The following is a 24,070-nucleotide window of genomic DNA, read 5'->3' on the forward strand; positions in this document are numbered from 1 at the left end:
GAGGATGGAATTGGAGCATTACATGAGGCTGTGACACTGATCCTAGAAGGTTTCCTCTTCCCTCACACTACTACTGTCCTGAGAGGAAAATGATCTTGACAGTTGAGATGCCAAGAAATGCATCAAGACTGTTAATAGGTGAAATTTAAGGGCTCTTTCTATAGGATTTACTTTCCTATTGCTTAACTTGGGTTCAAAGCTTTTTCCTTAGTGTGTGAGTAGTTATCCTGATTTGGAGCTTGAGCTATCATAATTTGAAAGATAACAGATGCTCATCACTTACAAGACTGTTAACCCAACAGGATTAAATAACCTCAGCTGTGCCTGGCTTCCTTGAGTGACCTTGTCTTCATCTGTGTAGAATGTTCTTTTCCCTATCAGGAGCCATCAGAACACAAAACAGAATCTCTCTCTTAGGATCCTGTTTCTAGCAACTATTAAGAATTTTTCACTCAAAAATGTCATAGGGCAGACCAACAACCCTCTAACAATCCCAGTTAGTGTGGTGGAAATGGCAGCCATCATACTGCATGGGGGTGAAGGTGAAAACTTGGATCAAAGGATAAGGAATTTACACCAGGAAAGATGAGAGCAGGGACACTACAGGAGATCTGCCAGGTTCAGAAGTGCTCCTTACAGTGGAGTGACACAGGGTGTTTGTAGTCTCAAGGACTCCCTTTCAGGAATACAACAGTGCTAAGGGAGCAGGAGTTACTGCTCAATGTAATGTGTATCTTCAACAGCTGGTATCTAGACATAACATTAAATCCCAGTGAAGAGCTTTTCAGTCGCTGTTTTGCTAACAGTATTGCCTTGAACTTATTTTGTCCCAAAGGAGCTAGAGGTTAATGGTTCAGTGGTGATCACAAGATTTATGAGCCTGAATGGTGGTTCTTCCAACTGAAGACCTACTCAGATCACCTGGGAGCTTTCTGTTAATTGTTATTGATGGCTCCTGAGATTGGATTCAACTTCAATTTTGAGCAGTCTTACACTTAGCTTCTGTCAGACCAGGCAGGTCATCGAGGTCAGAGCAGGGGATAATTGTCATCCCTCAGAAAAGGACACGGCAGAGTTAACTGCACCTTCAGTTTCCTCATAACACTTGGTTTTGTCATTTGTCACTGAAGATTCCAAGCCCCCATGTGGGGCTTCCCCAGGATTTGCATGTCCTGCATTGGTATCAAGTATTGAGTAGATCTGGGTAGAAAGCAATTCTCTTTGGGAACAGGAAAGTTTGGATTCACTGCACAAGTTTTACTGAAGGCCTTTCTGCAGTGAAATACCTGCATTTCCTGTACACCTTACTAATGATGGCAGCTCACAGAACTTTCATAAACGCATCCTTTCTAATACATCTTCAGAAGTGCTTGGTTTCCAGCTGTATTGAATTGTAATAGGCAGTAAAAAAAAAAAAAAAAGTCATAAGACAAGTTATTACCTTGTTTCTTGTTCCTATAATCAGACTTCAGAATGACTGCCCACCTCTGAGTTCTTTATAGAGGTGGTGGCATCAACAGCCAGAAAAAGTTGGGGGTAATGTATGTCGATGAGGTTTTAATGCAAACTCAGTACATGCTTTTTCCTTCTGGATGCTGTTACTTGGACTTGTTTCTTAGATAGCAAAGTTTGTAACATCTCTCTCCTTCAAAACTTCTTGAACCACCACTGCAGTTCCTGGGCCAAATGTGTTGATGTTTTGAGTTGTCTCTGCTGCTTTATGACCCATTTTGAACTCGAATAAGAGAAATGCTCAAATGAGAAAAAATTGCTCAGATTTGCTTTTTAACATTTCCCTAAAATATAAACTGCAAGTAATAAGTCATTAGCTAAAAAAAAAACCAAAAACTTAAAGCAAAAAATGCACATTAAAATGATGCTTTAACATAACCACATATATGTAATCCAATATCAAAGGCAAATTTCAACAATGTAAAAACCACAATTACTTTTGTACCAGCCTACTAGGTCTAGGGGCTTCCCTGGGAGATCGGATGATAAAGAATCACCTACAGTGCAGGAGACCTAGATTTGATCCCTGGGTCGGGATGATCCCCTGCAAGAGGGAATGGCTACTCACACTAGTATTCTTGCCAGGACAATTCCATGGACAGAGGAGCCTAGTGGGCTACATATAGTCCATGAGGTCACAAAGAGATAGGGCTGATCGACAAACACTAACTTTTCATTAGGTTCATTTAAGACTTCTCCATGTGGGAGGTACTTATCTGTGTGGTGGGTACCCCATAATAGAAGAACAAACACACTTTCTATTTGTTCAGTTAGGTTCAGTTGCACAGTCAAGTCTGAGTCTTGTGGCCCCATGGACTGAAGCACGCCAGGCTTTCCTGTTCATCACCAACTCCCAGAGCTTGCTCAAATTCATGTCCATTGAGTTGGTGATGCCATCCAACCATCTCATCCTCTGTCATCCCCTTCTCCTCCTGCCTTCAATCTTTCCCAGCATCAAGGTCTTTTCCAGTGAGTCAGTTCTTCACATCAGGTGGCCAAAGTATTGGAGTTTCAGCTTCAGCATCAGTCCTTCCAGTGAATATTCAGGACTGATTTCCTTTAGGATGGACTGGTTGGATTTCCTTGCAGTCCAAGGGACTCTCAAAAGTCTTCTCCAACACCACAGTTCAAAAGCATCAATTCGGTGCTCAGCTTTCTTTGTAGTCCAACTCTCAAATCCATACATGACTACTGGAAAAACCATAGCTTTGACTAGACCTTGTCAGCAAAGTAATGTCTCTGCTTTTTAATATGCTCTCTAGGTTGGTCATAGTTTTTTTTTTCCCGAAGGAGCCAGGTAGATTTTAATTTTAGGGTTGCACTCATCACCTGCAGTGATTTTTGGAGCCCCCCAAAATAAAGTCTCACTGTTTCTATTCTTTCCCCATCTATTTGGCATGAAGTAATGGGACCAGATGCCATGATCTTAGTTTTTTGAATGTTGAGTTTTAAGCCAACTTTCTCAATCTCCTTTAACTTTCAAGAGGGTCTTTAGTTCTTCACTTTCTGCCATACAGGGGGTGTCATCTGCATATCTGAGGTTATTGATATTTCTCCTGGAAATCTTGATTCCAGCTTGTGCTTCATCCAGCCCAGTGTTTCTCATAATGTACCCTGCATATAAGTTAAATAAGCAGGGTGATAATATACAGCCTTGACATACTGCTTTTCCCAATTTGGAACTAGTCTGTTGTTCCATGTCCAGTTCTAGCCGTTGCTTTCTGAGCTGCATACAGCTTTCTCAAGAGGCAAGTCAGGTGGTCTGGTATTCCCATCACTTTCAGAATTTTCCACAGTTTATTGTGATCCACACAGTCAAAGGCTTTGGCATAGTCAATAAAGCAAAAGTAGATATTTTTCTGGAACTCTCTTGCTTTTTCAATGATCCAAGCAGATGTTGGCAATTTGATCTCTGGTTCCTCTGCCTTTTCTAAAACCAGCTTGAACATCTGGAAGTTCACAGTTCATGTATTGTTGAAGCCTGGCTTGGAGAATTTTGAGCATTACTTTGCTAGCGTGTGAGATGAGTGCAATTGTGTGGTAGTTTGAGCATTCTTTGGCATTGCCTTTCTTTGGGATTGGAATGAAAACTGACCTTTTCCAGTCCTGTGGCCACTGCTGAGTTTTCCAAATTTGCTGGCATATTGAGTGCAGCACTTTCACAGCATCATCTTTTAGGATTTGAAATAGCTCAACTGGAATTCCATCACCTCCACTAGCTTTGTTCATAGTGATGCTTCCTAAGGCCCACTTGACTTCACATTCCAGGATGTCTGGCTCTAGGTGAGTGATCACACCATTCCATAGTCCATAGTTCTTCAGGCACTCTGTCTATCAGATCTAATCCCTTGAATCTATTTGTCACTTCTACTGTATAATCATAAGGAAGATTTGATTTAGGTCATACCTGAATGGTCTAGTGGTTTTCTGTACTTTCTTCAATTTAAGTCTGAATTTGGCAATAAGGAGTTCATGATCTGAACCACAGTCAGCTCCCAGTCTTGTTTTCACTGGCTGTTATAGAGCTTCTCCATCTTTGGCTGAAAAGAATATAATCAATCTGATTTTGGTATTGACCATCTGGTGATGTCCATGTGTAGAGTCTTCTCTTGTGTTGTTGGAAGAGGGTGTTTGCTATGACCAGTGCATTCTCTTGGCAAAACTCTATTAGCCTTTGCCCTGCTTCATTCTGTACTCCAAGGCCAAATTTGCCGGTTACTCCAGGTATTTCTTGACTTCCTACTTTTTCATTCCAGTCCCCTGAAATGAAAAGGACATCTTTTTTGGCTGTTAATTCTAGAAGGTCTTGCAGGTCTTCAGAGAACCGTTCAACTTCAGCTTCTTCAGCATTACTGATCGGGACATAGACATGGACTACTGTGATATTGAATGGTTTTCCTTGGAAATGAACAGAGGTCATTCTGTCATTTGAGATTGCATCCAAGTACTGCATTTTGGACTCTTGTTGACTATGATGGCTACTCCATTTCTTCTAGGGGATTCTTGCCCACAGTAGTAGATATAGTGGTCATCTGAGTTAAATTTACCCATTCCAGTTCATTTTAGCTTGCTGATTCCTAAAATGTCTATGTTCACTCTTGCCATCTCCTGTTTGACCACTTCCAATTTGCCTTGATTCATGGACCTAACTTTCCAGGTTCCTATGCAATATTGCTCTTTACAGCATCGGACTTTACTTCCATCACCAGTCACATCCACAACTGGGTGTTTTTGCTTTAACTCCAGAAAGGATGGAGAGATGGAGCCATTTCTCCACTAATCTCCAGCAGCCTATTGGGCATCTACCGACCTGGGGAGTTCATCTTTCAGTGTCCTATCTTTTTGCTTTTTCATACTGTTCATGGGGTTCTCAAGGCAAGAATACTGAAGTGGTTTGCCATTCCCTTCTCCAGTGGACCACATTTTGTCAGAACTCTCCACCATGACCTGTCCATCTTGGGTGGCCCTACACAGCATGGCTCATAGTTTCATTGAGTTAGACAAGGCTGTGGTCCATGTGATCAGATTGGTTAGTTTCTGTGATTGTGGTTTTCATTCTGTCTTCCCTCTGATGGAGTAGGATAAGAAGCCTATGGAAGCTTCCTGATGGGATACACTGACTGAGGGGGAAAGGGTGGTGTTCTGATGGGTGGGCCATGCTCAGCAAATCTTTAATCCAATTTTCTGTTGTTGGGTGGGGCTGTGTTCCCTCCCTGTTTGGCCTGAGGCCAAACTATGGTGGAGGTAATGAAGATACTGGTGACCTCCTTCAAAAGGTCCCATGCATGCACTGCTGCACTCAGTGCCCCCACCCTGCAGCAGGCCGCTGCACACCCAGGCCTCTGCCGGAGACTCCTGGACACTCACATGCCTGGGTCAGTCTCTTGTAGTAGTCCCTGCTCCTTTCTCCTGAGTCCTGGTGTGCACAAGGTTTTGTTTGTGCCTTCCAATGTCCGTTTCCCCAGTCCCACATAAGTTCTGGTAGCTCTATGGTGAGGTTAATGGTGACCTCCAATTGTTAGATGTCTGCATCTACATCCTAAAATCTTAAATGAGTAGCACTCCAGGGATAGAAGTGCAGTCGGAGCAGGATATAATTTTCATATCTATGAAATATGTGGCAGAAAGTGAAGAAGAACTAAAGAGCCTCTTGATGAAGGTGAAAGAGGAGAGTGAAAAGTTGGCTTAAAGCTCAACATTCAGAAAATGAAGATCATGGCATTCAGTCCCATCACTTCATGGCAAATAGATGGAGAAACAGTGGCAGACTTTATTTTTGGGGGCTCCAAAATCACTGCAGATGGTGACTGCAGCCATGAAATTAAAAGACGCTTACTCTTTGGAAGAAAAGTTACGACCAATATAGACAGCATATTAAAAAGCAGAGACATTACTTTCCCAACAAAGGTCTGTCTAGTCAAGGCTATGGTTTTTCTAGTAGTCATGTGTGGATGTGAGAGTTGGGCTATAAAGAAAGTTGAGCACTGAAGAATTGATGCTTTTGAACTGTGGTGTTGGAGAAGACTCTTGAGAGTCCCTTGGACTGCAAGCTCTAACAAGTCCATCCCAAAGGAAATCAGTCCTGAATATTCATTGTAAGGACTGATGTTGAACCTGAGACTACAGTACTTTGGCCCACCTGATGGGAAGAACTGACTCATTTGTAAAGACTCTGGTGCTGGGAAAGATTGAAGGCGGGAGGAGAAGGGCACACAGAGGATAAGATGATTGGATGGCATTACCGACTTAATGGGCAGGAGTTTGAGTAAACTCTGGGAGTTGGTGATGGATGGTGAGGCCTGTCATGCTGCAGTCCATGGGGTCACAAAGAGTTGGACTCGACTGAGCAACTGAACTAGACTCACATCATTTCAGGGAAAGTCTTTCCTTATCAGCAGTGTAGGTCAGTAGTTTCTGCCCCTACAGTGTGGTTTTGAGAATTATGTTAGGAATCAGAAGCAAGAGTGGCTAAGAGCTATATATTATTCCTTTTCTAAATACTTGAGCTACTATTTAATCTGGAGGGTAAAGTCAATGTTCTAATAAAGCAACATCACACACCTTTATTCAGCGATCCATTTAAAGGCCAGCTTATTGTGATCAGGGATCCTACAGTGGGATCAAGGTTAGTTTCTGTGGGAAGGATAAGATTTACTTTCCGTGGAGCCTTTACATACTTCAGGCCACTTGATGGGAGCCACCTGCTGGCAAAATATACAGGCAATGCTAAGACATAGTCATCTTGTCTTACTTCCTTGCATGAAGCTAATTTTCTTTCTCCAGGCCATTCTTTTATGAGCAGTATTCCTTGTAGCTGTGGGTCATACAACTAAGTCTTTTCTATAACTCTTCATTTATATCAATATAAGCAGTTTTGGCAGAATCTCAGTTGATAAGACTTAAATAGGAAGATGCATTTCCTGAAAGCTAAGGCCATTTTGACAAAATGACCCAGTTTTTAACTTACATATTAAAGTACACACAGAAAAATATGTAACATTATATGACACCACAAATGTTATATAGACTACAGCCAAAACATTTGATCTCAGCAGCTCAAGAAACTGAGCAAGGATATTCTACTCTATTGTGTATAAAATTAACAATACAACCTAATAAAACATTTAATTCATAAGAATTTAAATGACAAATAAACACCAAGTAACAAGTGCTACTTGTTACTGATTGTTTTGTCTTCTTTAGTTTAAATATACTTAAAGAAAAAAAAATCCTCTGCCCTTTAGAATTTAGAGTTGCACTTTCTCTTATTAGCATTCTTTTGGAATTACAAAACCCAGAGAACATAGGAGCTAACAACTCAGACTCCTTGAAGTTCCCAAATGAGAAACTGCCCACCATATTTATTTCCTCCGTGAGCTTATTTAAAAGAAGGGAGTATCATTCATTTGATTTTAGTTTCTGTGTTGAGAGTTTAGAGAAGTCTTTCCTGGATCTGCTTGGTGCAGGCAGCATAGACAATGGGATTGAGGATTGGAGGAATGAGGAGGTAGAATTTGGCTAGCAAGGTGTGGACTGGAATGGGCAGTCCGTGACCAAATTGTGAATGAGGGAAGAAACAGCAATGGGAACATAAAAGATCAAGATAGCACAAATTTGAGAACCACATGTCCCCAGGGTATTATGCCTGGCGTCAGGAGTAGCCAGCCCCTTCATGGTCCTGAAAATCATCACATAAGAGGCAGCAATGGCCACTGAGTCCAGGATCAAGACCATAATCCAGTGCTCATCCCACAGACATTGTTGACCCTGCTGTCACCACCTACCAAGGTGACCACAGCCAGGGGTTTCCAGTAGGAGAGGGAGAGGACATGGGCTTTGTAAAGGGGGCAGCTGCAGGCAGATCATCAGAGGCAGGGGTTCAATGTAGAGGATACCCCAGCAGAGGTCAGGGATACCCCAAACATCCCATCACAGTATGCGTGAGCACTGTGGTATGAGGGAGTGTGTCACAGCTACATAGCGGTCAAAAGCCACAGCAAGGAAGATGCCTGGACAGAACCAGGGCAATGATAGCCAACATGCACAGAAAGAAGTACATGGGCTGGTGCAGGCTATGCTCCACCCTTACCACAGCCAGCATGGTGACATTCCCCACCACAGCTACCAGGTACATGGAGTCAAAGCGGATGGAGAACCAGATATGCAGACTCCTGTTCTGAAATGCCAGTGAACTGGGAGAAACTGGGTTCTAAGCAGACATTATGAAAAGTGAGCATGGCTAGTTATAAGTGCACCTTCTCACTTGTGCCCCAAAATGTGGTAGGATATTTTTTTCCAGAAATTAAGGACAAGTATATTCTTAGGTCCTATAAAAAGGAATAGGATCATTGACTAGATAAGAGTCTATAAAATTTCTTTGAAGTTATAGAATAATGTCATGGCATGCCATTACTGTGTTATGTCCACAAGTTTACCAAACAGAAGCCAAAAATATTTATTTGGATGAAATGCATATCTTTATGCAATGTGACTCTCAAGGAATAATGCTTTTTCAACAATGAAAATGACCTAAGGTGGACAGTTGACTATTTAGCCACTTAATAACTCTGCAGGTTGGTTTTGAGATTTCTCAGAATCATATTAGCAAGGTTCAGAGTGGACACTCCTTGATTAGAGACACAGTGATGCTGAAAAATAACAGTGACAGCATCTGGGGCTCTAGATAGACCCATGGGACTCTCTAGAGTCTATGGTAAAGCTTAATCTTGGGGCCAGCATTAGCTATTGGATGAGCTTAAATGTTTAATCTTCAGGCCAAAATCAAGGTGGATGTGGTCGCATCAAGACGTTCCAGAGGGTTTAACAAAATTATTTCTTAAATGTGAGAGTTGATGACTAGAGTTCAGTTTTGTGTCTGCAAGAGCTCTCTGCCTTCTTGGAGGCTGAGTGGAGATGAGATCCCAGAGGTGGAGAATGTTCTCCCTAGGAAGGAAAAAATAATTAGTGTGGAGAAGCATGAGGTCTAGATGAATATTTGCCCAGAGAAATGCCCTTACTCAGAGTCCAGAGCTACTGGCTAATGGGGAGATGAATATTCACAAAATTATTTCCAGGTCTTCTTTCTGTTTTATTAGGATCCAAGGTCATATCAAAATATGTTCCTGTGTATACTAGAGGAATTCCCAATCAAAAAAATTAAGCAGAAGACCTAAATAGACATTTCTCCAGAGAAGACATACAGATGGCCAAGAAGCACATAAAAAGAGGTCGAATGTGACTAGTTATTAGAGAAATGCAAATCAAACCTGCAAATAGATATTACCTCACACCAGTCAGAATGGCCATCATCAAAAAGTCTACTACAATAAATGCTGGAGAGTGTGTGGAGAAAAGGAAACCCTCTTGCACTGTTGGTGGGAATGTAAATTGATACAGCCACTGTAGAGAACAGTATGGAGGTTCCTTAAAAAACTAAAAATAGAACTACCACATGACCCAGCAATCCCACTACTGGGCATATACCCTGAGAAAACCATAATTCAAAAGGACACATGTACCCCAGTGTTCATTGCAGCACTATTAACAAAGCCAGGACATGGAAGCAACCTAAATGTCTATTAACAGGTGAATGAAGACTATGTGGTACATGTATACAGTGGAATATTACCCACCATTAAAAGGAACAAAATTGGGTCATTTTTAGAGATGTGGATGGACCTAGATTCCATCATAGAATGAAGTAAGTCAGAAAAATATCTTAATGCATATATATGGAATCTACAAAAATGGTACAGATGAACCTAGTTGCAGGACAGGAATAGAGACTCAGATGTAGTGAACAGACATGTGGATGTGGATGGGGGAAGCAGGGGAGGGTAGGACAAATTGGGAGATCAGGACTGACATATATACAATGTTGTTCAGTTGCCTAGTCATGTCCAGCTCTTTGCAACCCCATGGACTGCAGCACACCAGGCTTCCCTGTCCCTCACCATCTCCTGGAGTTTGCCCAAGTTCATGTCCATTGAATCAGTGATGCCATCCAACCATCTCATCCTCTGTCACCCTCTTCTCCTTCTGCCTTCAATCTTTCCCAGCATCAGGTCTTTCCTTCCCATCAGAGTCAGTTCTTCCCATCAGGTGGCCAAAGCATCAGTCCTTCCAGTGAGTATTCAGCTTTGATTTCCTTTAGGATTGACTGGTTTGATCTCCCTGCTGTCCAAGGGACTCTCAAGAGTCTTCTCCAGCATCACAGTTTGAAAGCATCAATTCTTTGGCACTCAGCCTTCTTTATGGTCCAAATCTCACATCTGTACATGACTACTGGAAAAACCATAGCTTTGACTATATGGACCTTTGTTGGCAAAGTGATGTCTTTGCTTTTTAATATGCTGTCTAGTTTTGTCATAGCTTTCTTTCCAAGAAGCAATCACCTTTAATTTCATGACTGCAGTCACCATCCACAGTGATTTTTGGAGCCCAAGAAAATAAAATCTGCCACTGCTTCCACTTTTTCCCCTTCTATTTGCTATGAAGTGATGGGATGGGATCTTAGCTTTTCAAATGTTGAGTTTTAAGCCAGCTTTTTCACTCTCCTCCTTCGCTCTCAAGAGGCTCTTTAGCTCCTCTTGCTTTCTACCATTAAAGTGGTATCATCCGCGTATCTAAGGTTGTTGATACTTCTCCAGGCCAGCCTGCATTTCACAGGATGTGCTCTGAATGTAAGTTAAATGAACAGGGTGACATTATACAGCTTTGTCATACTCCTTTCCCAATTTTGAGCCAGTCTATCGTTCCATGATCAGTTCTAACTGTTGCTTCTTGACCTGCATTCAGGTTTCTAAGACAGGCAAGACGGTTTGGTATTGCCCTCTCTTTAAGAATTTCCCACAGTTTGTTGGTATTGTTATTAATGGTTAATTAAGCAATAATGACATTGGTAATTATTCCCCAGTGATCACATTGGATCCTCCCTAAATCATGAGATGTGGGCAGGACTGGGATGAGGACCACATGATAGATAAGGAAACAATTCAAGGAGCAGAGAGATTAACAGTCTCATCAAAGTCACAGACTGGGACTCAAACCTGATTTCTCACTCATAACCTTAGCTATTCAACCACAGTTCTATCCACAATACAGAAGCAAATTAAAACTCTAAACCCAATCAAACACGAAATAAATAGAAAACCTTGATCTAGTTGTGGCTGAACCCTGCTTGTATACATCACACTCAGAAAGCCCTAACAACAGGCATCCATTTGCATATTCAGGGGAGGCTGTGTCCTCAGCAGGCCCTGCAGGAAGGAGGGTGAGGGTGGAGAGGGGCTCAGTGGTCACTGAAACCAGAGGATGCTCTGCCTCCAGGGAGACATTCCTGATGCAGTAGGATGTGAGGGGAGCTGGGGGAGGGGCCCCAGAGGACTAGAGACAGGGACAGAATGTCCCCAGTCACCCCAGAGAAGATACCAGGTCCATCTTGGGTCCCTTTAAGATGTACCTCAGGGACAAGGCCTACTGTTTTCTTTTCTTTAGGGAATAGAGTAACTGATCATGAGAATTAGCCAAACCTCTTTATAATCCTCTTTCCCACCCTTCTCTCATTAAGAGAGGAAAACTGCACCATTTGTCCTAAAGCCTCCGGAAAATGAACTGAGCCTCATGCTGAGGGGTGAGAGCACATGGGCCTGTGGTGAACAGGGTGGATGGGGGACAGGAGATCACAGGGCATAATAAGGGAGCTGCACAACTGGGATGAGAGGCAAGGGGCTTATGAGAGAGATCAGCCGAAAACCAGGGGACTGGAACAGGAGGCCTGGGAGGCTCAGATCTAAGAAGTGTCATGTGAGCTGGGCCTGGAAGAAAAACCAGAATAACCAGGGTAACAGCAGAAATCTGACTACATACTAATCACTAGAGGGGCTACTATGGAGAAGGAACTGGCAACCCTCTCCAGTATTCTTGCCTGGGATATCCCATGGACAGAGGAGCCTGGCAGGCTACAGTCCATGGTGTTGCAAGAGTAAGACTTAGCAATTAAACCACTACCACCAGAGGGACTACCCAAATGTTGAATAAACAGCCAGTATAAGAGTGCTTCGTGTTTGAGGAGCACAGGCTAGATCAGAGGCATGAACCCAGGGGGCAAAGGACAGATCCATGTCTCATGGACTCATGCCTGGACAGAAAACTTCCTTTCTCTGTGGCATGACCTCATCTCCTGAATTTCTCATCTTCTGTCATTCTCATCCTTGTATGTCTGTCCTTGTCTAAGAGGAGACCTTCTCTCACCCCTCCCCAAATACTTGATCTTCTATGAGCTTGGTCCTGCTATCGCATTATTATTAGAAGAAACCCTCTTCTGCCTCCCAGGCCTGTGCTCCTGTGTCATGTGTTAGGACCACTTCAATAAGACCTTAGCTAAGTGGCCCAGACCTTGTGGAACAATAAGGTGGAGGCAGATAAGTGATACAAGACACTGAATTTGAAGGTAGGAAACCAGAGTTGTTCAAGTTTAATCTTTGAGGTTAGCACCTCCCTCCTGTGAGTGCTACTTGCTCTTCTCCTGCCTCAGTCTGGCCCCTCCTCAGTCACAGCTGCGGAAATGGTCTAGGGAAAAAAGGAGAAATTGAAAATAAGAAATGGAAGGGACAGATCAATTATACTTGCTTATTAAAGGTCTAGCAACAATGAGTTCTATCTTTTCAGTGTAGTCCTGTAGATTGAATCTTGATATAAGAGTCAGAAGTTGTGAAATTCAGTCCTTTATCTGCCTCTTATATCCTCCAGGATCACTTGAAGATTCAGTTTCCCATATCTATCATCATTCTAGGATCTTCTCAAGTTAAAGGTGTAGCCTACCTATACTACATCACTGATTGAATACTCTCCAGATACAAAGCCACATACACTTTGATGAGAGACATCGAAATAAATGACACAGGCTGTCTTTTGTCATTTGCTGACATTCTGGCTGTGGTGGCAAAAAACAAGACAATGACAGGTAAGGACTTGACAGAACACTCCTGCCAAGTAGGCTGAAGGGTGACGGAAAAGAGAAGAAACCAGATAAGCAGAGTCGTATTGTAAATGACACTAGAGGTGTATTTTTGTTGAATCTGGAAAGGCGGAAGATGGTGAATTATTAGGCATTTTCAACAGAATGGGAAACTGAGATTGAGGTTGTGTGAGCAAAGAGACTGGAGAACCAGTGATGGTCAATAGGAGCCCCCAAGAAGTAGATCCTCGGGGAGGGGAAAACTGTTTGAAACTGGAGAAGCACATTCACTTAGAATAGGGTGACATCATGGAGAAGAGGGTATTCTCTCATTCATTCAAGAAATATTAGTGAATTTCTCTATGGGTACCAAGGATATACTGGCAGTAAATGTAAAAACACAGCCCCAGAGTCATGGGCCTTCCATGTTGTTGATCCCAGTGCTTAGTCAGAGAAAATGCAGATTAGACTTGGAGAAGTTTCTTAAAAAAAAAAACAAACTTCTTATCCTGACTTAGTTAGCCAAAACTGATGGAAGGTTTTACAGAATGTCCATCTGTGGAGGTGCTTAAGATATACCCAGTAAGCCTCACTTTGCATCAGATGGTATATTATCCAGCAGCACAGAGGAGGAAGTTTCTTCATGGAGAGAGTCCTTCATGCATTTGTTTATCTTTTAATGACTAACTTAAAACTGATTTTTAATTGGGGGAAATTGTTTTACAGTGTTGTGTTGGTTTCTGCCATATAGCAATGCAAATCAGCCATAATTATTCATGTATTACCTTCCTCTTGAGCCTCCCTCCCCTATGCATTTATTTAAAGAGCACCTACTGAGCAACAACCAGGTTCAACAGAGTCTGTGAATACAGAAATGAAGAAGGCAAAATTCTTGTACTAAAAGCATTCACAGTCCAATGAATGGACAGATAAGTGCATTAGCAACATATATCACTCTCTCCCCATGTTATTTAATTCAGCCCATTAATGAGTCCTCATTGAAAACACTGAGAAAATCTTCTTGGAAGGGTCTGAGAAGGCTTCACCAAGATGGTGGCAGGATCTTAGCCAGGTGTGGAAATAGGCAGAGGAAATTATTCCAGATAAATGATGGGAGCTGCAAGCAAGACTGTCCCAGAAGGTGACACAATCTGTGGCTGAACCTGGGATAAATATTTTTTTAGAAGAATGGTAAGAAGTGAGGCTAATTTAGGTAAGACCAAGTTTGTATCCATGTTAAGCAGTTTTAAGTTTCTTTTGTAGTCATGAGATTGCCAGTGGTTTCCAGTAGGTCTATCACACAGTGGTAGATAGATGGAGTGGGGTGAAAATCTATAAGGAGAGCTCTCTAGTGACACTGGCAAGAGATGATATGACTTTGGGAAGACAAAGGGCATAGAGAGAAGAGCATCATGAGAATTCAGATGGTTCACGGGGTGTCATCATTGAGCAGGGTGTGCCAGAAGCTGCGTGACTGAAGCATAGGTGAAAGGGGCTGAGGGTGAAAAATGAGCAGCGACCAGACGCTGCAGGTACCTGTAAACCAGGGTCGGAATGTGGATTTCATCCTTAGTGCGGTGGTAATTCCAAGAAGGTCTTAGGCAAGGCCCAGCATAATATAAATTAGCCTTAATAGTCTCTTCATCTGTAGTAAGGAGAATGGATTACAGAGTGTCCAATATATAGACCACTGAGGCCAGATGTGAGGCTTTTGTAGTCTGGGTGAAAAGATGATGGTGATTTAAATAAGAGTGTTGGCAGGAGAAAAAGAAAAGCATAGGGAGTGAAATACATTTTGCAGATTAATAAGATTTACTGATGAATTGGATATGAAGGAAGAGGGGAAAGGATTAAGGCTTGTCCCTAGGGTTCTGAGCTCACAATAGGACAGACAGCAGTAATGCCTACTGAGATGGGCACATCCCGGGGAGAAAATATTTTGTGGGAGAGAGAAATATTTGTTTTGGCCATATTTTATTTGTGATGACTGTGGAACATCTAATTGGAAATATCTAATAGTAAAAGTAAAAGCCATGCATCTGAGAATTCCCTGGACAGAGACAGGTTAAAAAACAACCAAAAAAGCCAAAAGAAATCAAAGAGAACACCTAGAGAAGTGTGAGAATAAAAAGCAGAAAAGGAGAAGGTGAGAGTGAGGGGAAAGGAAGTGATAACAGGATCAGTGGACAGGGAGTAGTGAAGCTAGACTGGGAAAGACTGAGAATTAAATGAGACATGAGGAAGCAGAGATTTCATACAGTCAAACTTCTGAACAAGTTGTGCTGTGAAGGGGAAGAGAAACAAGGGCTATTAGCTGGAGGAAGGTTTGAAGCCAAGGGATACAGGATTGTGCTGATATTAATCAAGAGAAACTTTTAGAAAATAAGGCAAATTTGTGCTAGGGAAGGACCACAGTAATGGCGGTGTGTGTACAATGCTTTACAGTTATCAAGGTCTATTCTCATGATTCCATCTTTCTTCACAATAAAGCTCAGTAAGATGGTCGTGGGAGGTATAGTTATTACCATTATTGAAAGGTGAGGAAGCTAAAACTTTAAAAATATCATTGAGTTTCTGCTGGTACAGTGGCACTAAATGGGCCCAATTCTTTAGATTGTAAAGCTTTTTTCAATCTGAGCATGAACAACTTAACCTGAGCATGAACAACTTATAGAGCAACAAGGTAGAAACAGATTTAAGTGATACAAGACACTGAATTTGAAGGTAGGAAACCAGAGTTCTCCAAGTTCAAGTTTGATCTTTGACACTTACCAACCATATGACTGTCAATATTTTTGATTTCTCAATTCAAAAACATGTTCACATTTACTTAACTCTTTTTTTTTCCAGGTAACTTTTATAAAGGAAAAAGTTACACCGAAATAGTTCATTATATCTTACTGAACTCTTTTTAATGTTCTAGATTTGTGCTTGTTTTTTAAAAAAAGAAGATTTCCAGTTTTACTGGAATACAGTTGACATAACACTGAATTAGTTTAAGGTGTATAATGCAGTGATTTGGTACATGGATATAGTACAAAATGATTACCACTAATTAACATCTATCACTTCACATAGTTATTTTTCTTGTGATGAGAACTTTAAAATCTGTTCTTTTAACAACTTTCAAATATACAAGAGTATTTTGTTCATCTTTATTGTATTTGTTGCAATAGTGCTTCTGTTTTATGTTTTGTTTTATGCTTTATGTTAGGCATGTGGGATCTTAGCTCTCTGACCAGGGATCAAACCCACACCCCTTGCATTGGAAGGCAAAGTCTTAACCACTGGACCACCAGGGAAGTCCCTAGACTATTTTTAACTGAAGTCACCATGCTGCATTTTATATCCCCAGAACTTATAACTGGAAGTTTGTATCTTTTGACCACCTTCAACAATATCCCCAGCCCTCACCTCCCAACCACCAATCTGTTTTTATGAGTTTGTTTTTTTCTAAGTTCCATGTGTAAGTGATATCATATGGTATTTGCTTTTCTTTGTATTACTTGTTTCACTTAGCATGATGCCCTCAGTGTCCCTCTGTGTTGTCGCAATGCAGGATTTTCTCCTTTTATATGGCTTAATAGGATTTCATTGTGTATATATGGCACATTTTCTTTATCCTTTCATCCACTGTATTGAGTGTTTTAAAAGATTGTCTCAGTTAATCCTCAGAAGAAACTTTATGTAGGAACTGAGAGAAAAGAGAAGCGACACCATTCAAAATTTGGGGAAACAAATGAGTCTGCATTTCCACAATAAATGATGATAAGAGCAGGGGAAAGAAGATAAAAAATCCCAGAAAGAAGAAAAAAGATGAGAAACCCAAGAAATTCAGAGGCCAGTCTTTCAAAAATTGAGTGGAGCATCTCTTCTGAGTGTTATGAATTGTAGAAAGAAAAGTAGTTGAGGTAGAAGTATATCAAGATAAAAGTTAAAGTTGAAGGGAAGGAGAATAATGGGGATTTTCACATTCTAAAGTTAACTGGAGGTGATCGAGATTTATGGCCCTACTTGAGATTTCTGAGTGTCAAGTAATGACTAATAATATCAATACTTAGAGGAAGCGACTTTTCAGAAAGTGCCAGGCTTAATTATTTATGTATTCAAGCTTGACATTTTAGAAGAGAAACTTTCCTTTGTAATTAGGAGTACAGGTTGAGATGTGAGGCAAAGGAAGACAGTGAATGTTTTAGGGTAAGATTTCACTACACAAAGACCACAAAAGCTCTTCATCCACTTAATTCTTTTATGAAGGATGTCTTCTTAACTCTACTGTGATTTGACATTCTGACCACTCAATAGTTTTATAAGCATTTTGAGGGCAGATATGATATATAATGTTTAACAATTCATATTATGACTACTTTGTAATTTCTTTTAAGGCCCAAAAGTAGGGTCAAGGGCTAAGCCTTCCATGTAAATGATCAGAGTTTGAACTTGAACACTATAATCCTGCTGACACTGTGTACTCCCTGGAAGGCCCTGTGGAAGGAGACCAGAGAAAGAGAATTTCTGTTGGCCATGTCTGCCTCCAATATCACCTCAATTCATCCAACATTCTTCCTGTTGATGGGGATCCCAGGCCTGGAGCACCTACATGTCTGGATCTCTATTCCTTTCTGCTCAGCCTATACACTGGCCCTGCTTGGCAACTGCACCCTCTTCTTCATCATTCAGGCTGATGCAGCCCTCCACGAGCCCATGTACCTCTTTTTGGCCATGTTGGCAGTCATTGATCTGGTCCTTTCTTCTACAACACTTCCCAAAATGTTGGGCATCTTCTGGTTCAGGGATCAAAAGATCAACTTCTATGCCTGTCTGGTCCAGATGTTCTTTCTTCACTCCTTCTCCATCATGGAGTCGGCGGTGCTGCTGGCCATGGCCTTTGACCGCTATGTGGCCATCTGCAAGCCACTGCACTACAGTACCATCCTCACTGGGCCACTTATCACCAAGATCGGCTTGGCTGCTGTGACTCGGGCTGTGACACTCATGACTCCACTCCCCTTTCTGCTCAGAAGCTTCCACTACTGCCGAGGTCCAGTGATTGCCCACTGCTACTGTGAGCACATGGCGGTGGTAAGGCTGGCCTGTGGGGACACTCGCTTCAACAATATCTATGGCATTGCTGTGGCCATGTTTATCGTGGTATTGGACCTGCTCTTTGTTACCTTGTCTTACATCTTCATCCTCCAGGCAGTTCTACAGCTTGCCTCTCAGGAGGCCCGCTATAAGGCCTTTGGGACCTGTGTGTCCCACATAGGTGCTATTTTAGCCTTCTACACACCTGTTGTCATCTCCTCAGTCATGCACCGGATAGCTCGCCAGGCTGCTCCACATGTGCACATCCTCCTTGCCAATTTCTATCTGCTCTTCCCACCCATGGTCAATCCCATCATCTATGGGGTCAAGACCAAGCAGATTCGTGAGCGAGTCTTAGGACTATTCCTGAGAAATGGTGTGTAAGTGACAGTGAGGTGCAGGCAGAGATAGGGTGGGACAGGTAGAAAACTGAATAGGGGTGAAGGAATGAGGGAATGAGGAAGTAGAATGTTGCCAGACTTATGTTCAGTTCTTTCCCGGTGAAATGAAAAACTAACTGGTGTCCTGAAACTTGGAGTCACCAATATGATGAGAACTTAAGGTTCCTTGTATTCTGGTAGCCTCTGGACTCAAACTGCTGACTTAGAGAAGACAGCAAAGACCCCATTTTTCTACCAGAGGCAAAGGTTTGACCCACCCTTCTCCCCAGCATCACCTAATAACATAGAGATGCTTTTGAGGTAATTTACTAAGTGGATTTGGTGAATTAATCCAGTCAAGACTTAGAATAAGGGTCAACATTTCATCCAAGGCAGGAATGTTCCTTTAGTCTGATGGCTTATGCTCCATCTCTGCTTAAATACTGGATTGGCCAAAAGGTTCATTTCATTTTTTGCCCCCATAAGATGGCTCTAGTAGTGTTTAGTTGTCTTTCAGTTCATTTGAAAAAGTTTTGTTAGGTTGTACAGGCATGGTTGTCATATCAGCATGCATTTAAAAAAACTTACAGCTACACAAATAAATTTAATGTTGAAGATGAAATCAACATTTTTGGCATATTATGCTTTATTTCAAGAAAGGTAAAATCACAACTTAAATGCAGAAAATAACTGTGCAGTGTTTGGAGAAGGTGCTGTGACTAATCAGATGTCTAAAAGTGGTTTGCAAAGTTTCATGTTGCATGTTCTGGTAGAGTAGTTGATGTTGATAGTAATTAAGTTGAGACATGAAGAACAATCAACATTATACCATACAGGAGATAGCCAACACACTCAAAATAATGCATATTGAGAATCATTTATACCAGCTTTTATTTTAATCATTTTGTTTGGATTCCACAGAAGTTGAGTGAAAAAAAAACACCTTCTTGACCATATTTCCTCATGCAATTCTCTACTTAAACATGGTGAAAACATTCCATTTTTAAAATGAATTGTGGTGGGTAATGAAATATTAATATTTGTACAAAAATTTGCAGTGGAAGAGATCATGAGGCAACTGAAATGAGCCACCCCCAACCACATCAAAGGCCAGACTTCATCCAAAGATGTTACGTATATAATGGGATTAAAATAGAGTCCTCTATTATGAGCTCCTTTCAGAAAACCAAACAATTAATTCCAACAAGTACTGCTCCCAATTAGACCAAGTGAAAGCAGCACTCAATGAAAAGCCTCCAGTATTAATCAACAGAAAACCCATAATCTTCTATCAGGTTAACACAAGACCAAATATTTCTTCAACCAGGCAAAAACTGTTACAGCTTGGCTGCGAAGTTCTGATTCATCTGCCACATTCATCAGACATTGCACCTTTGGGTGTCCATTTATTTCCATCTTTACAAAATTCTCTTCATAGAAAAAATTTCCAATTCCCTAGAAGACTATAAAAGACACATTGAGCAGTTCTTTGCTCAAAAAATAGTTTTTGGAAGATGTAATTATGAAGTTGCCTGAAAAAATGGCTGTGAATGGAATAAACAGTGACTACGTTGTTCAACGATGTCCTTGGTAAAAATGAAAAATGTGTCTTATTCTTACTTTAAAACCAAAGGAACTTCTTGGCCAACCTAATACTTCCAGTTTGGGAGAGCTCATGATCTTCCAGGGCTATAGGTTCCTATATAGACAGCTTTGCTCATTAAGATTTATTTCTTCAAATAAGTCAGTTTTTGCCTTCTTTTATTTCTTCTGGGCTCTACATCCCAATGGGAAACCCCTCTCATTAAATACTTTTACTAAGACAAGTCTTTCTGACACTTCTCTGCATTCATACAACCCTTATGTTCACACAGATGTATCTTACATTTTCACCAAGTATGTGACTTCCTCTTTTTTTTTTCCATTTATTTTTATTAGTTGGAGGCTAATTACTTTACATCATTACAGTGAGTTTTTGTCATACATTGAAATGAATTAGCCATGGATTTACATGTATTCCCATCCCGGTCCCCCCTCCCACCTCCCTCTCCACCCGATTCCTCTGGGTCTTCCCAGTGCACCAGGCCCGAGCACTTGTCTCATGCACCCAACCTGGGCTGGTGATCTGTTTCACCCTAGATAATATACATGTTTCAATGCTGTTCTCTTGAAACATCCCACCCTCGCCTTCTCCCAGAGTCCACAAGTCTGTTCTATACATCTGAGTCTCTTTCTGTTTTGCATATAGGGTTATCGTTACCATCTTTCTAAATTCCATATATATGTGTTAGTATACTGTAACGGTCTTTATCTTTCTGGCTTACTTCGCTCTGTATAATGGGCTCCAGTTTCATCCATCTCATTAGAACTGATTCAAATGAATTCTTTTTAATGGCTGAGTAATATTCCATGGTGTATATGTACCACAGCTTCCTCATCCATTCGTCTGCTGATGGGCATCTGGGTTGCTTCCATGTCCTGGCTATTATAAACAGTGCTGCGATGAACATTGGGGTGCACGTGTCTCTTTCAGATCTGGTTTCCTTGTTGTGTATGCCCAGAAGTGGGATTGCTGGGTCATATGGCAGTTCTATTTCCAGCTTTTTAAGAAATCTCCACACTGTTTTCCATAGTGGCTGTACTAATTTGCATTCCCACCAACAGTGTAAGACGGTTCCCTTTTCTCCACACCCTCTCCAGCATTTATTGCTTGTAGACTTTTGGATAGCAGCCATCCTGACTGGCGTATAATGGTACCTCATTGTAGTTTTGATTTGCATTTTTCTGATAATTAGTGATGTTGAGCATCTTTTCATGTGTTTGTTAGCCATCTGTATGTCTTCCTTGGAGAAATGTCTGTTGAGTTCTTTGGTCCATTAAATAAATTTTAAAAAATTTTAAAAATTGTATTTCTATCTCTAGTTCCCTCTATATTTCTATATATCTGTCTATTCATATTATTAACTTTGAAGGAGAATCTCTAAGCCCATATCAGATATTTGGAAATGCTCACAGAGAAAGAGTGTAGCTAGACCAGAGACTTATTTATGCTCATTTTCCACCTCTGCTCCTATAGTTTCCCCTGACATTTACACACACACAGAAATGATTTTCTACCTTTAATTCAAAACTTTTTGCTTGTTTCTTTTGAACATGGTTGGGTGGAAAACCTAAAAATAACAATAAATACTAATGACACAAACATAGACTGTATTACATGGTAATGGATTCATATACTATTAGACTTCTATGTGGGGCTCAATTCACCCTCTGTAGGAGGTTGAGAGTGTCACCTGAAAGACAAGGTCATTCTTATATAAAACATAGGGACAAATCAGATCTTACAGCCTGGTAATACTTATGTAATCCATTATTCAATTTACTATATAACAATGACAAACATTTATTTTCCAGAATGTCAGTTCAGTTCAGTTGCTCAGTTGTGTCCAGCTGTTTGCAACCCCATGGACTGCAGCACACCAGGTCCATCACCAACTCCTGGAGCTTGCTCAAACTCATGTCCATCAAGTCAGTGATGCCATCCAACCATCTCATCCTCTGTTATCCCCTTCTCCTCCTGCCTTTAATCTTTCCCAGCATCAGGGTCTTCCCATTCAGGGTTTTCCCTGAATCAGTTCTTCCCATCAGGTGGCCAGAGTATTGGAGTTTCAGCTTCAGCATCAATCCTTCCAATGAATATTCAGGACTGATTTCCTTTAGGGTAGACTGGTTGAATCCTTGCAGCCCAAGGGACTCTCAAGAGTCTTCTCCAACCCCACAGCTCAAAAGCATCCATTCTTTGGCACTCAGTTTTCTTTATAGTCCAACTCTCACATCCATACATGACTACTGGAAAAACCATAGCTTTGACTACATGGACCTTTGTTGGCAAAGTAATGTCTCTGCTTTTTAATATACTGTCTAGATTGGTCATAGCTTTTCTTCCAAGGAGCAAGTGTCTTTTAATTTCATGGCTGCAGTCACCATCTGCAGTGATTTTGGAGTCCAAGAAAATAAAGTCTGTCACTGTTTCCCCATCTATTTGCCATGAAGTGATGGGACTGGATGCCATGATCTTAGTTTTCTGAATGTTGAGTTTTAAGCCAACTTTTTCACTCTCCTCTTTCACTTTCATCAAGAGGCTCTTTAGTTCTTCTTTACTTTCTTCCATAAGGGTGGTGTCATCTGCATATCTAAGGTTATTGATATTTCTCCCAGCAATATTGATTCCAGCTTGTGCTTCATCTAGTCTGATACTTCACATGATGTACTCTGCATATGAGTTAAATAAGTGGGGGTGACAATATACAGCCTTGACATACTCCTTTCCCAATTTGGAACCAGTCTGTTGTTCCATATCCAGTTCTAACTGTTGCTTCTTGACCTGCATACAGATTTCTCAGGAGGCAGGTCAGGTGGTCTGGTATTCCCATCTCTTTCAGAATTTTCCACAGTTTGTTGTGATCCACACAGTCAAAGGCTTTGGCATAGTCAATAAAGCAGAAGTAGATGCTTTTCTGGAACTCTCTTGCTTTTTCAATGATCCAACAGATGTTGGCAATTTGATGTTTCAGAATGGACTGTGAAAAAAACATACCCACAAAAACCTCCGTGGCATACAACATAAAATGTGATGTTGTACATACATAAAAATGTATGTTTCATATATCTGGAGATTGGCTGAGATGACTTCTAACCTCAGCAGGATTTGTTTATGCATCTGAAGATCAGCTGGGAATCTGATGCAAGCTGGGTTCGGTTGTGAGGCTCTGCTTCCAGTAAATCAAGCAGCTATGCCCCACCTTAGGGAATGCTCCCATAGTGGGGACTTGGTGTTAGTCTCTGGTACTGGCAGATTGGGCACTCATCAATGAACATGGTCAGATTGGCACTGGTGATTCCCTATTATTGGATTCATATATAGCCTCCATCCCTGCCACTGTGGCCACTTCATTCATGACTCCATTGGGCAATGACAGGGATGGCTAGGAAAAAAGGCTAATTAATATCTATAGAACAGGTCATCCTATCCAGCTGACTTTTAGTCCTTGTCTGCTGAGGTCATCCTTTGAGCATTTACATGGGACACATCTTCATTTTTCATCCTTTCAGAGATGTGTCTCATTTTCCCTGTTTCATTACCAATTTTCTAATCATGTTCCTTCTAAGTCTCTGACTATCCAGCCAAACCATTGGCCATACCCCATAATCAGTATATAATTGTGCCTCTGGCTGCTTCTCCTTTCAAGAAAAGTAAACAACTAGTTGTGCTGATCAAAGTTCTGCCAACAGGGAGGTTTTTCTTCGGCACTTTCCTTCAGGGATGTCCCAGGAAGGGGCAGTCCATTTTCAGGTGGTTCCTGTATATTATACAGAACCTTCTATAAACTAGGTCCAAGTCTTAGTTTCCTCTATAAACTCCTTGTGAGGTCATAGCTGCAGGCATGGAGAAACTGTAGTAGCAGGGCAGACCATGAGCATTGGGGCCACTTTATGTAAGTTGTGCCTTCATGACATGCTTGGGCTCATTTACACATATAACACTTCTATTTGATGGAGTCCTGTTATTCGTGCTCCATTTAATGGCTTGGTGGGTTAGATAAAGCCCAGTTCAGGAAGGGAAGCTCCAGTCACA

General features: G+C 41.3%; 1 protein-coding gene and 1 pseudogene across 1 annotated transcript; one reads left to right on the forward strand and one right to left on the reverse strand.

The window, feature by feature from the left end:
* Window positions 1-7,444: 7,444 nt before the first annotated feature.
* LOC110131855 (olfactory receptor 52M1-like) lies at window positions 7,445-8,249 on the reverse strand (annotated as a pseudogene).
* A 9,245-nt stretch (window positions 8,250-17,494) lies between these two features.
* Window positions 17,495-18,439, forward strand: LOC110131872 (olfactory receptor 52K1-like). The gene has a single exon (XM_020884834.2). The coding sequence runs from the start codon at window positions 17,495-17,497 to the stop codon at window positions 18,437-18,439; it is 945 nt and encodes a 314-aa protein (XP_020740493.2).
* The last annotated feature ends 5,631 nt before the right edge of the window (window positions 18,440-24,070 follow it).

Source organism: Odocoileus virginianus, unplaced genomic scaffold (assembly GCF_023699985.2).
Source record: "Odocoileus virginianus isolate 20LAN1187 ecotype Illinois unplaced genomic scaffold, Ovbor_1.2 Unplaced_Contig_30, whole genome shotgun sequence".
NCBI classification, from domain to species: Eukaryota; Metazoa; Chordata; class Mammalia; order Artiodactyla; family Cervidae; genus Odocoileus; species Odocoileus virginianus.

Bases quoted from the DNA above. Each gene is read 5' to 3' on its own strand.
- LOC110131872 (XM_020884834.2), top strand. From the start codon at position 17,495: ATGTCTGCCTCCAATATCACCTCAATTCATCCAACATTCTTCCTGTTG.